This window comes from Tauraco erythrolophus, chromosome 18 (assembly GCF_009769465.1).
Source record: "Tauraco erythrolophus isolate bTauEry1 chromosome 18, bTauEry1.pri, whole genome shotgun sequence".
Taxonomy (NCBI): Eukaryota; Metazoa; Chordata; class Aves; order Musophagiformes; family Musophagidae; genus Tauraco; species Tauraco erythrolophus.
The window spans coordinates 4,117,054-4,129,986 of record NC_141482.1 but is presented as its reverse complement, the minus strand read 5'-3'; the positions used below and the strand labels follow the sequence as shown (position 1 = coordinate 4,129,986).

At 45.5% G+C, this 12,933-nt stretch overlaps 1 protein-coding gene across 3 annotated transcripts in view; it reads right to left on the bottom strand.

Annotated features, from left to right (window-relative positions):
* Positions 1–10,123, bottom strand: part of PTPRT (protein tyrosine phosphatase receptor type T) — a 461,775-nt gene extending 451,652 nt beyond the window's left edge. For all 3 annotated transcript variants that reach the window (XM_086623021.1, XM_086623022.1, XM_086623023.1), the window contains exon 1: positions 10,054–10,123. In XM_086623021.1, coding sequence (XP_086479147.1) covers positions 10,054–10,123 — 70 coding nt within the window. The remainder of the gene's footprint in view (positions 1–10,053) is intronic.
* Positions 10,124–12,933: the final 2,810 nt, after the last annotated feature.

The following is a 12,933-nucleotide window of genomic DNA, read 5'->3' as shown; positions in this document are numbered from 1 at the left end:
CCTCTACTCTCTCCAGAAATTTTGACATGAGTTACACTTGGCAAGCAAGATGCACTCCAAACTAATATCATGTATTGATAATGCTTCTGTTGCTTCCTGCATGCTCCAGGTCCCAAACATCTGCGAGTCACCCTAAAGCCAGTAGCCACTGGGAATATGCTAAGTGACACAAGATATTTGGTACTTTTCAATGCAACTAATTTATTTTGCATTCTGTTAGCAACAGCAGCTCATCAGCACAGAGCTTTTTGGGAGGGTGGGGGGAAAATAAGACTTTTCTGCTTTCTTGCTATGAAAGCTCTTCACATCAACATGGGCACAGGAAGCACTGGAAGGAAGAGGGAAAAAAAAAGGAACAGGGGAGAGATTTGATATAGACAACTGCCGAGTGACCTTCAAACACCACCAAGACGTGTTCCAAAACATTAATTCCCAGCCATTTTGAGAAAAAATTTTATATTATTGCTAGAGAAAGCAAAGTGCAAGAGTAAAACAGATGTCCAACGCAGCTATACTCAGTATGCTGATTCTTTATGCTGAAGATGCACAGAAATATAAATAAGCACATTATAGAACATTAAAAACTTTGGCACATGGAAAAGCTTTATTATAAAAGATGCACAGCTGAGAGTTTACTTTAAGAGGAATATTTTTGCTTGGTAGGTTCATTTAAGGACAATTAATTATACTTTCTTATTTTTGCAGGCTCTGGCCTTGGCAGTCTCCAGGGTTACCCCTGTGCCAACAGAGACAGTGTGTTTGTTTATCTCCAAGCTTTCCGCTTCTCTGATTATTGCTACCACGTGCTGATATCTGTTAGCATATACATCATCTCCCATTTTTTAAATCATAAAAATATATTTACTGTTTGTCTAGGAGACCCTATTGCTACCAAAAATAATTTATTCAGGAAGCTGAAGCAGTGTTTTGATCACCGTTTTCGTAGCAGAAGTCTCTTTTAAAAGTACATATAAGACTCTACAAGATTTATTGAAACCTATTATTTTGCGCCAGATTATATAGATATTTTTTCCAATTCATGCTGGAAAGTCTGAATCTCAAGAACTGCAGGGGAACTCCTCATTTTAGAACAGCTGTTTTCTTAAAAAAAAAAAATAAATGATGGATTTTCAGATCACATTTCTGGAAAGTTTTCAATTGGTCCTAGATTTAATGAAATATTTTCTTCCCCCCCGCACCGCCCTAGAAATTAAATAGCAGGTCCAGTTCCCTCGGCAGCACCCAAACACTCAGCAGCAGCCCTGGCAATAACCACCTGCATGTGTTTCTCTGCAGGAGTGACATGAAATAAACTGTCTGGATTGCTGGTGAGCAAACTGGGCATCGCTGCAGCCTCTTTACCTGCCTTCCGCCAGCAGGACACGAGCGGGGAGCTGCAGGTGCCTCCGAGAGATCCGTTTGCCATAAAGGGAATGAGTCAGTGCTGGCAACGAACAGCCTGGCCACAGGAGCACGGAGAGCTGGAAGCCACCCATGGGAAAGTCAAGTTTATCAGAAGATTACGTTCTGTTTAGTCAGAGCCAATAAGGTCTGCCTGAAGCCACCACTGAACTTTCAAAAAAAGTTTCAAAGGGAAGGAGGAAAAACGAGCCACTTTCTTTAGCTTGCTGATGGACATCACAACTTCTGGACATTTAGTGTGGTTGGCTGCTGTGCAAAACTGTGCATCACTTTTGGGCTGCCCAGCTCGGGCTCTGGACCGAGCCCAGTGATGGGCAGAGGTACCCAGGCATGGGTGCTGTCCCAGGGAGCTGCTCCAGTGCAGACAGGGCTGATAGTGTTTTTCAGGGGGCAAATACATTACAGTCTTTTCCTTTTGCATGTTTATTCTTTTTCATTGCTGAAATAAACAGGAGGCAACTCTAGTGTGAACACAGGAACAGATCCCTGAAATGTCAATTGAGCTTGAGTAACAACAGGGGAATCTGCTTCTGCCGTGGTTTAGGCTCTTAAAACATCAGTGACTGGCAAATTTAACATGTAAAGCTTATACACTTTTCCAAGCAAACTTAGAATGGCTTACAAGTAAATTCCAAATATTCGTTAGCAGCTTGGTTTGTGAAGAGATCTGCTCAACCAGTTTGAGAGAACATCACAGTGAAAGGAAGGACAATAAAAACCAGGCACTGCAGCCTGTGTTCGGGTCTAAGGACCAAAAATTTACAGCAACGAGCCACCTAGCAATGGCTTTGGCTGACACTTAAGGAATGAAGACAACAGAGACAACAGCAGAGCCAGCCTCCCAGTCTGTGGGCACCAGAACAGCAGCCAATTTCTGAGCTTTATGTCTGCTCCTTCACGACTTCTACCCTGTCAGGCTCCTCTTACCTTTCATGTTTCTTTCCATACTTCCGCCCTTCTTCTCCCTACTGCTATAGTCTCCTCACACTCACCTTCCCATCTCCTTCCCCATAACCAACCCCAACACACCAGTGGCTCGTCAGCTCCCACCCTTGCTGCTTGCCTGCCACACCACTCCTGTTTCTTCAGTTGTGTTTCTCTCTCATAGAACTACAAGGTGAAAACATTTTCAGGGTACAAAAACGAGTCATTTGTGCCTCTGAAGCATTTAACACAGCGGGCTCCTCAGCTGTTGCAAAGTTACTATACAATAAAGCAATCACATTAGGTTTAATAAACACGAAAGAGGAAAAGAAGGGACTTTCTATTAAAGATGCTCACTGGGAGAGATGACTTGATACCATTACAAACCAACAATGGCCTATCAAGTCCAGAATGAGAAGGAAGGTAACAAGCTCCTCTGCTCAGCCAGTTTACAAACAGCCAAGCCAAAAGCTAGAGAGAGTGGGTCCCCAGCTAGAACAGAGCACAGGTACAGACACCTCTTGCAAACAGGTGGACTTGTGTGGAAAGCACTGGAAGTGGCTGGTGTGCATTTATATTGGTGCTTTCCAGTTCTTAGGAACAAAGGGAGAGAAAAAAGTAGCAAAAATTCTTGGCACCAGCTCAGTGCAGTCAAGTGTGGAGTTACATATACACAGCTGCTCCACTTAATTTTTATCTTTTTTATTTTTTTTTTAAATATACCTCTTTTGGCCACATACCTCTGCAGAGGGAGGACAGAAATCAAAATGTGACATATTTCCCTGAGAAACAACTGATTGTGGTGGAAATACATTGCACTTTACTGTTTCATCAACAACTGTCTGTGTTGAATTCACACCTAGAAACGCAGAATAAGATTTGGGCTGCCAGCACATAAATGGGTGCACGTTGACAGAAAATCCCTATTCTGGAGAAATGAACCATCAAGCAGAGCAGCTTCCCATCTTGCTGACAGAAGTGCTCTTCTGCTTATCCAGCAAATACTGCTGCAATTCCAATAAGTGTATTTCTAAAGCAAGAAAAAACTAAATTACTTTAATTCCCCTCTTCCTCCCTCAGTTAATCTTCATGCCCTGCCTTTACTAGATGGTCACAGCCACACGTGCTTTCTGCCAAGAGACACTTTTACCAGTTTTCATTATCTTCGCAACTAAACAAAGCCACGTGGCACCAATAGCATTCTCAACTCCACACTTTTTCATTAGGAAAAGAGGACCTGAACTCACACTGCACACGATTGCTCTATTTGCACCTTTTTTTCCCCCTACTTGCAAAACTTCTCTCTCTGTTATTGAGGAAAGGACCTTTGAGTTGATACTGAGGGAACAACAATTCACATAGATGCGGATTAAGGTCATTCCAATAACAGCAACAAATTCAGCAGCAATGGAGTCAAAACCACAACATCCCAGGATTATCATCCCCCACAGAGTGTGAAGCCCTCCTTCTGCTCAAGCAGGTAATGACATTTTCTTCAAAGAGAGAAGGATTGATCCCCAACATAAAAATGGATAAACCCTGCATTAAGTTGTAATACTCTTGAAATTGTTGCTCTTTACAACGTTGCAGAGGACAAGGAACGAAACAGCTCTGCTTTGTTCAGCATACAGCTGGATCGGCAGCCAAGAGCAGCTTCCCAGTTATTTGACATAGTTATTACCTGGGAATGAAGCTGATGAGATTATGGCAAGGATGTACGTGGGGAAAAAAAGAAAACACACAACGACATGATAAACTATTTCCTCTGTTGTTTTGATTCCAAAGAAAGTTCAGCTAATGGAACATGAGATATGGGATACTTTGAGCGTTTCCAGTACAAACGAAACAGTAGAGCTGAATAAAAAGTTTTGCGTAACCGTAGGTTGCTCAGGCTGCAGCACTGATCTGTGCCCACACATCATCATCAGCTGTCAAACCCCACAGCCTTTCTGAGAGATGAACGCAAAAACATTAAGGAACAAGAGCCAGGTCCCATCCTCTCAAAATTCACAAGCAGCTCAATCATTCTTTAACTACATGAGCTGCACCAGCTTCCAGCCAAGTCAGCTTGAATTCCCAAGCCTGCAGTCCCAGAGAGATCTAGCTGGAGAAAAGAAATCAAGTGGCTGGCCTTGGATTGATTTACAAGCACTAGTTAGAATAAAAAAGCCAGAGGAGACCAAGCACTAAGTAGGTTCAGTCTTCCTGGGGTTTCTTGTCCTGTTTACCAGGTCTTGTTCACAGGTGGATATGCTTGAGCTCCTCAGAATTACATCATCTTTAACTGTGACATTAAAAAAGACTCAGTGTCTTCTTCCTCCTAAAGGTCCTTGTTTTCTTTAAGTGACTTAACAGCGTTTTCTTCTGGACGCTGCAACACCCTGCCATCCAGCTTGCAAAGTGTCCCACATCTCTGAACCATGGTATGATAGATGCGATGTGTTATCGGATATTAAAAAACAAGTGGGTCTGATTAAATGATGTATTGTCTGATTAAGACATAGTAATTGTCTCCTCTACCATGAAGATATACGATCTTTACAGCTCACAATAATGAACGCTAGAAGCAATTGCTTGTTATGTAATTACAAGTGCACAGAAAGATAAGGCCAGGTTGTAAGAAGTCCTTACCGATGTCATCAACAACATTCACCACCTTTGCGTGTCTGCTTTGGGGTGCGTAGGGTTGCTCTTTTCCTTTGGGTTTGCCTGGAAAGAGCAAGGTGGTGAGAGGCAAGTGGCATTGAAAAGCAAGAGGCAATACAGGGCCAGGAAGGCCATAGATCAAAAGATGAGTAAGGATTTCCCCCAAAAAGCAAATATCATCTAAGTGAAATGACATCCAAGTAGCACTACCCAGCACAAACAGGGAACGCACCATCAGAAGAAAAAATTAGGGAACTAGGAAATGTGCATAGTACTGGGAAAAAAAAAGTGACTCTTGGCCAAATACACCAGCTTAAACAAGCCAAGTAATTCTGCTCCATAAAATATTCAGAAATACTATATAAGAGCCAAGTGCACCATATTCTTCTCAAGAATGACAACACAGAGCCAAGAAACGATAACCCACAAACCGTTCTTCATGGAAGCACAGCCCTCTGGTACTGAGGCACCAGGGGGTTTCTCACATCGCAGTGGGCAACCTGGACTGCAACTTGGGTCAGTTTATAACAGCAGGTGACCTCTGTGCACTGCTGCTGTTCAAATTCTCTGCAATGAAAACCTTGTCTACGAATGTGCCTACAAGCACATTTTGGATAAAATATGTAATGAAGTTTCTATGCACTACAAGGCACCAAGAAACCAGACTGAAGCAGTTTCCATAAAAAATTAAGAAATCTCTCTAAAGGACGTACGCTTTATATAGCAGTACACACACGCGCTCCTGCTGCTCATCACCCAAACATCATCGGAGTTTTTAGGAATGTTAACTAGGCTTCAGTATAGCAAACCAGGTAAGTATTCCTGCTCTTGTTGCTCACATTAGTGAGCAAGCCCAGATATACCTCAATCAGATTTTGGTAGGTGGATTTCAGACAGCACCTGCTTTTTTGTTTGTGTGTTGGTTTGTGGTTTTTTTTTTAATTAGGGCCATGTTAAGTCAGTCTCAAGTTTGCTCATTGCCAAAATACTTAATCTCCAGTGCGAATGTCACACGTCTCTCCGTTCTACATTCAGCACTTTCCATTCAAGCGAAGAATAATACCTGCCAATACACATTTGTTTACCTCATTTATAAAATTACAATGAAAATTACCAGAGGCATAAAACAGCTATTATGATAAATAATGAGCTTGGGAAAAAAAACGACCATACACATACAGAGAGAATCAGAGAAATACTGATCCTTCTATGCTGAATGTTATTCAAAAGAAGGATTGTCAGTGCAATGCTGAACAGATCAATTTATTTCCCTTTCTTCTCTCCACTTAACTGGATTTTATATGCAAAAGGAATTGTTCCTATAAGAAACAGCCCTTGTCCGTATCTTTCGAGGTTCACAAAGCCTCAGACCTACATTTTTACCACTATTCGGGTTTCCATGGTAACAGATGATGGTGCCTTCTAAAAAAAAAACTATAATATTCTGCATTAAGTGTCCCAAATCATTCCCATAATAATAATGAAAACTAGAGCACACGGGCCTGCACATAGAACACAACAGACTAAAAAAAAAGTACAAATAAACAAGAAAAGCAGCACTGAGGGACTTTCAGAAGGGCAGATAGTAAAAAAGGCCTCTTCATTTGTAAAAAAGAAGGATTATTGCTCAGAGATTCACAAATGCCTTCACACACAGTGACCTTTCATTGCCACTGTTGAAACCAGCAGTTTCACATCATCACCTTTTTAATATTAATTGTTTATTTATTAGAAAACAAATCAAGCCAGCCAGGAATGAAAAATAAAGTTGAATTGTAGTGCTAACAGCTCCCCAGAGGGAGAGAAAAGTGATTATTGAGTTAAATGGCTGCATTGTTAACAACTGCCACACAGAGTAGCTTGCTCAGAAAGATCCATTTTTCATTGCCAATTCACTGACAGCAAAATCTGCAAGTAAATTAACTTCTAGTAAATGAATTAATCTTCCCCCCCAAAATTCCTTGGGGTTTATTCCTTTGCTCCCCCCTTTCGCATTCCCTGGACAAACCACGTGTAATGAACTATCAGTTGCCATCACTTTACGGAGTGGCAGCAGTCTTTGAAAGCAAACAGCTACACGTCCAGACGCTCAGGAGCTCTGCCCTAACGGAACAAGGAGCAGGATGATAAAAAAATTAAAACAAACACTGGCACCAGAAGAAAAACAAGTGTCAAAGTAACCTGCTGTTAGGTGAACAGTCCCAAAGTAAAGCCAGGGTCCTGCTTCCCTCTTGAATGTTTTTTCACAGCTACAAGTGACTTTAATCTCTCTATTCTCCACTCTGTTGTGCTAAAAACGGACACAGACTGTAGAGTGCACAGCAACTGTAAGAATATGGCATGTATTTGGTGGGAGAAAAACTGCACACGTGCTTTAAGGAAAAAACAAGCTTCCCCATAAGCAAAGTCCATGAATTTCTGAAAAAAAAAAAAAAAAAATCAACAATTACTAGAATTACCTGGTGTTACTTCTGTCTCTTTTATTGGAAAGTAGAGGAATTAAATTACTAGCTGACCCTAAAGCTGACAGAAAGTTCAGAACATCAAAATCATACCTTCAGTTATAAATACAGAGACTGTGGGCAAATGAAGTAATTGCTGGAGAGAAGAGTTATAAATAGAGCAATACAGAAATTACATAAAAAAGCGTTAGCCAGCCCCCTCAATATGAAACCAGGTATTCCAGGAAGAAGCCATCAGCATTCTGCTGCTGCTCCGTAGTATTTCTAATTTTGTATGTTGTGGATAATACGAAGAAGCAGCAGCAGCTGTGCAAGTCAGGTAGGACTCGAATACCATTTTGTCTTGGCTTGAGGCTTTTCTACTTCTTCGCCTAACTATCATATAAAAAAAATAAATCAAAAACCCAGCCGACTTCTCACAGTGATTTTTTGGGGCGATGTTTAACAAAAGGCTGCTGAATAAACGCATTAGGCTTTGAAAAATAATTCAATCAGAGACAGGAGGTATTTGCATCCTAATAGTTATGGAGACAGCACCACCTCATGGAAGATGGGAAAATGCACCGATGGCGTTAACGAGTCTCCAAACTTCACCGAAATTTGAGAGGCAAAGCACATCAGAAAAGCTTCGCTTTTTAAAACCATAAAAACATCAGCTATATGGACAGAGTCCAGACCGCTACACCTCATGCCAGATATACAGTCTAAGAGCAGAAAACTTTCTTATAACTTCAATAATAGCAGCTCAGAAAACGTTATTCATTAAAATAAGCTGCTCTTGTTTTGAACGGTCCAGGAGCACACTAAAACAGGAGGTGGAAAGTGGTACTCATGAATAGGAAGCCTCACGGTCACTATTCCCCCTGAGCTGATGATTAAAACAAAATATTTCATGTCTTTCTGAAAATAATGAAAACACCTGGCTGATCCCTAAATTTGCATGCGTTTAGCTCATGCAGCTTATATGATACTGCTATTTCTCTTAAATATGAAGTGATTTCTGCCCCCTTAAAAGTTAGTCATGTACACAGAAAACTCTTTTTCTAAGCATCTGGCTAAATGATTCATCAAAAGCCGAGGATCTGACCTCAACTGATACAAGTGTCGAGAACACAAAAACATTGTTGGAAGAGAAAGGAAAAAAAAATTAAAAATAGCTCCACATATTGCTTACTCAAGGAAGCTATTTAACTAGGTTACATTTCCCAGCCTTTCTAATAAATGTGGGGAGCTGTGCAGTTGCCTAGCAATGTAAACAAGATACCATGGTGGTGTCAATCCGGGCGGGATTGATTACAGCATCTCCTTCCCCGAGCTGAGCGGGGTCTCCTGCGCCTGCCTGGCCCTTCGCACGCCAAACTTTCTTTTGAGCCACGCTGCACTGAAGAGCTCAGTCGAAGGTGTCCATAGTGCTCTGGCCGCATGCTCACCATCTCCTACACCCTGCACTGTTTCTGTTTTAAAGCAGTGAGACAAAGTCATTCAAGCTCTTGGTCTTAACTAAGAAAACATCTTCTACTGTTTGAGATAAACTACACTTGGGCACGCTGGAGAGATGAAACCAAGTCTCAGGCACTGAGATTTATCTGTAAGTAATGTTGCACAGGGAATTTTTACTCGTCTTAAATATATAGATGGGGAAAAACGATTAAAACAACAAACTTGGAAAGCTAGATACATTAAGTCAGAAGAGAAGAAAGTTACAACTGTTTGTTTTTTAATATAAATAAAAACTGCACTGAGAAAGTTGATGACATATTAAGAGATCCAAGGGAAAAACGAAACCCACACGTCTTGAGTTTAACTACGAAATAGCTTAAGAAGAGAAAGCTAGCTCTATAAGCACCTGTCATCTTCAAATAATTCAAACTATGCCTAAAGGAACTTGTAGGAGGGGTGAAACAGCTGCCTACTATTAACGGCCACATGCCAGGGAGCAAAATATTCCTTAACATCAGTGACAGGGAGAGTGACAACTGGGAAGGAGCCAGTCCGAGTAGCTGAGCCCCCCGAGAAAGTTACTGGAACTGAAACACTCAGGGGAGAAAAAGCTGCCACTAAACTTCCGAGAACAACCCCAAAACCCTTTGCCCGGCTGGAGGAGAACGGCAGCGGCTTCTCCCGAGCTGCACATCCTTCAGAACCCAACTCCTGCCTTGGGCTCGGAGACACGGTTTACTACGAAAAAGACCCAAATGTCGTGAATCCAAGAACATCTCCCACCACACGCAACTTCCCGAGGAGCGAACCTCCCCGGTCCGAAGCACGGATCCCCGGCAGGGTCCCCCCGCAGAGCCGAGCACAGCCGGCAAACCCTTCCCCACCAGCACGCCTGGCCACCAACCCACTTTTAATAAGACTGGTCCTTCCCCCGCCGACCAGCCGCCTGCCGAGACGCGCTTCCAGCCCTGCCTGCTCCGGGGCTCGCTCCGGGAGCTCCCTGCGCGGCCGAGGAAGGGGCGAGGCGGAGAGTTCGGGCTGCCGGGGGGAGCTGCGTGCCCCGGGGCTCGCCCGCCCCGCGGCCGGGGGGGAGCCGGGCAGGGGGAACCGGCCGTCGGGGAGAGCGGGCAGCCTCGGCGGGGCTGCGGGCGGCACTCACCTGCGAAGACCTGTCCCTCCGCCTTGGGCAAGAGCTGCAGGAGAAAGACGATCGCGGCGACGCCGGTCATCCTTCCCCGGGAGGAGTTCACCTGCCCTCCCCGCTGCCGCGGTGCCGCTGCCTCCTCGCAAATATCCCCCGCATTGGTGGCTCGGGCGCGGCGGCGGCCCCGGCAGCCGGAGCGGAGCCGCGGTGCTGCTCGGAGGAGCCGCCGAAGTGGCGGCGGGCGGCGCGGGGAGCGGGCGGGGGGCGGGCGGGAGGCTCCCCCCGAGCCCAGCGCCGGCCGCGCCCGCGCAGAGCCGGCCCCGCTGCCCCGCCGCGCCGGGGGGCAGCAACCCCCGGTCCCCCCTCCCGCGGATTAAGACGCTTCCTCAGTGGCTGGGGCTTGGTTTTGGGTTGGGTGTTTGTTTTTTTTTTTTCTTCTTTTAATCCCTGTTCAAGCCCGCCTGCACACACAAAAATCTCCTATCGGTAGCGGCTGAAGTGCAGCATCTTGCCAGCAAATCTCGATTTCCTGCTCCTGCCCTCTTTCCAGCGGGGAAGGAGAGTAAATGCAGGGTATTGCGTTAACCGGAGGGCTGGAATCGTGGCTGGGAGCGGCGCGGGGATGGGGAGGGAAGAAGCAACCCCTCTGCTAGAGCCAGGCGGGAGGAAACTGCAGGTTCAGAGGGTCCTTTGTTAGTGCGGCTGGTAGGAACGGCTTACAGGCGTTTGCAGCTGAAAATAGTAATTTTCACGATTATTCACTTTACTTTCGAGAGTTAACTGCTCAAATACTTCATCACACCGCGGACTGCTGCTCTCCTAAGGCTTTATACACAGGCGGAGACGCAATCTTCAACAAAATTCTGAAAATCGCTTTCCACTGGCAACTTCTTTACCAAAGCAGCATGCCTCTCATGGGGAGGGGGGCACAAAATAAGAGGCATATCAACATCGATCAGCCATCCGAGCTGAAATTTGTACAGGAAAAAGAAAAAAAGCAGAGACCACCAGGACAAAGCACCTGTTTAATCATCAACACAACTGGAGATTCTCTTAGACAGTAACTCAACTTTCAGAAGAAATCCCGGCGGCGCTGGACACGCTTTATTCAGGATGCTTCAGTTTAACAGAACGCTGCGCCGTCACTACCCCCAACACCGCTCTCGGCGCCCCCTGGCCCCCCCTCCCCGTGGTTCGGCCCGGTTCCCCTCCTCTCCCCCCCCCCCAGCCCCTTCCCCCGCTCCGCCCAGCCCGGGCCGAGCGCGGCAGCGGCGGGGCCCGCCCGCAGGGGGGGGTGTTGCACCGGCGGTGGCGCCGCTGCCGCCCCGCTCGGCCGCCGCGGGGCTCGGCGGGCCCCGGCCCGGCGGAGGGAGCGCGCCGGCAGCGTGCGGGCTGGGGCCCGGGCTCCGCACCCGCGGGGAGAGCTCTGTCCCTGCGCTTGTTGGTGTGTGTTTGTTTTTTGTTTGTGTCTTTTTTTCTCCTTGTTTTGGCCCTGGCTCAAACTGGGAGAGAAACTATAGCCTTAAGACCAATTTGCATTTAAAACTGCTAGTTTGCGTTTCATATACTGAAGTCTCTCAAGTCATAGACCAAGTATGACAATGACAAGAAAGCTGGAGAGGGAATTTTTACAAGGGTATATAGTGAAAATACAAGGGGCAATGGCTTTAAAGTGAAAGAGGGCAGATTTAGATTAGATAGAAGGAAGAAGTTTTTTTACACTGAGGGTGGTGAGGCACTGGAACAGGTTGCCCAGAGAAGCTGTGGCTGCCCCATCCCTGGAAGTGTTCAAGGCCAGGTTGGATGGGGCTTTGAGCAACCCTGATCTAGTGGAAGGTGTCCCTGCCCTTGGCAGGGGGGTTGGAACTGGATGATCTTTGAAGTTCCTTCCAACCCAAACCATTCTATGATTTTCTTCTGGGGGCTCTGGGAGCCCTCAGGAGCCATCCTGAGACACTCTCCTGCCTGGGACAGATTCTAGCCTCTGTGAAGGCACCTCGGGCAGAAAGGCAGCAGCCAGCTCCTGTGGCACTGGGAGGGCAGAGGCAGGCTGTGCAGCAGGGTTGTGCCTCCCTGAAGGCAGCAGGGAGAGGGCAAACAGCTGGGAGGGTATTTGGCTGCAAACACAAAGCACCTGTGTAGCTGCCCCACTAACCAGCTCATGTTCAAGGAGTCAAAAAAGACCAAAAAAAAGCTGTGGTGTTTGTCAGGTGAGGATGCTTGTGGTTTTAGCACTAGAGGGCCAAGCTTGACATTTTCAAGTCACCGTTGAAGAATTTCACATTGCAACCCTCATCTGGTCAAGCGAGAGCAAGTACCCCACTAGCCAAGGTTCACACAACAGAGAAAACAGTTTGCTACTGATACTCCCCCCAGAGCATCGCTATCCAGAGCTGAGTTCCAGACAAGGTCCAAATATCTCAAAAACAAATCCGCCAAGTCCAAAAAGAACCCTCCAGCCAATGAAACATGGTCTTTTCTTCAGGTGTCAATATCACTTGAAAAATTACGGCATGCCACTATCTTTTGTTGATTAGAAGAACAATCACAAACAAATATACAATTAGAGATAAAGGGAAAGCAGAGAACAGAACAGCAAAGAGAAAGAAACCATCACTAAGTAGTCAGCCAGGTAGTGGAAAGCATCAAGCTGGCACAGTCAAAACCTGCTGGAATAATTCTGTATCAATGCAAATTGCTTGGACAGTAACACCACAGAGCCTTGAAACACAGAGATGGTGCTGGTAAGAAAACAGTAGCAAAGAACAAGCTGTAAAAAAAAAAAACACCACAACAAACCAGCCCTAGATGAAGTGGTCACCAGTTGTTTCCATAAAAACTAAATAAAAGGGAAGAAAAGGCGACCTACAAGAAAGCTGGAGAGGGACTTTTTAC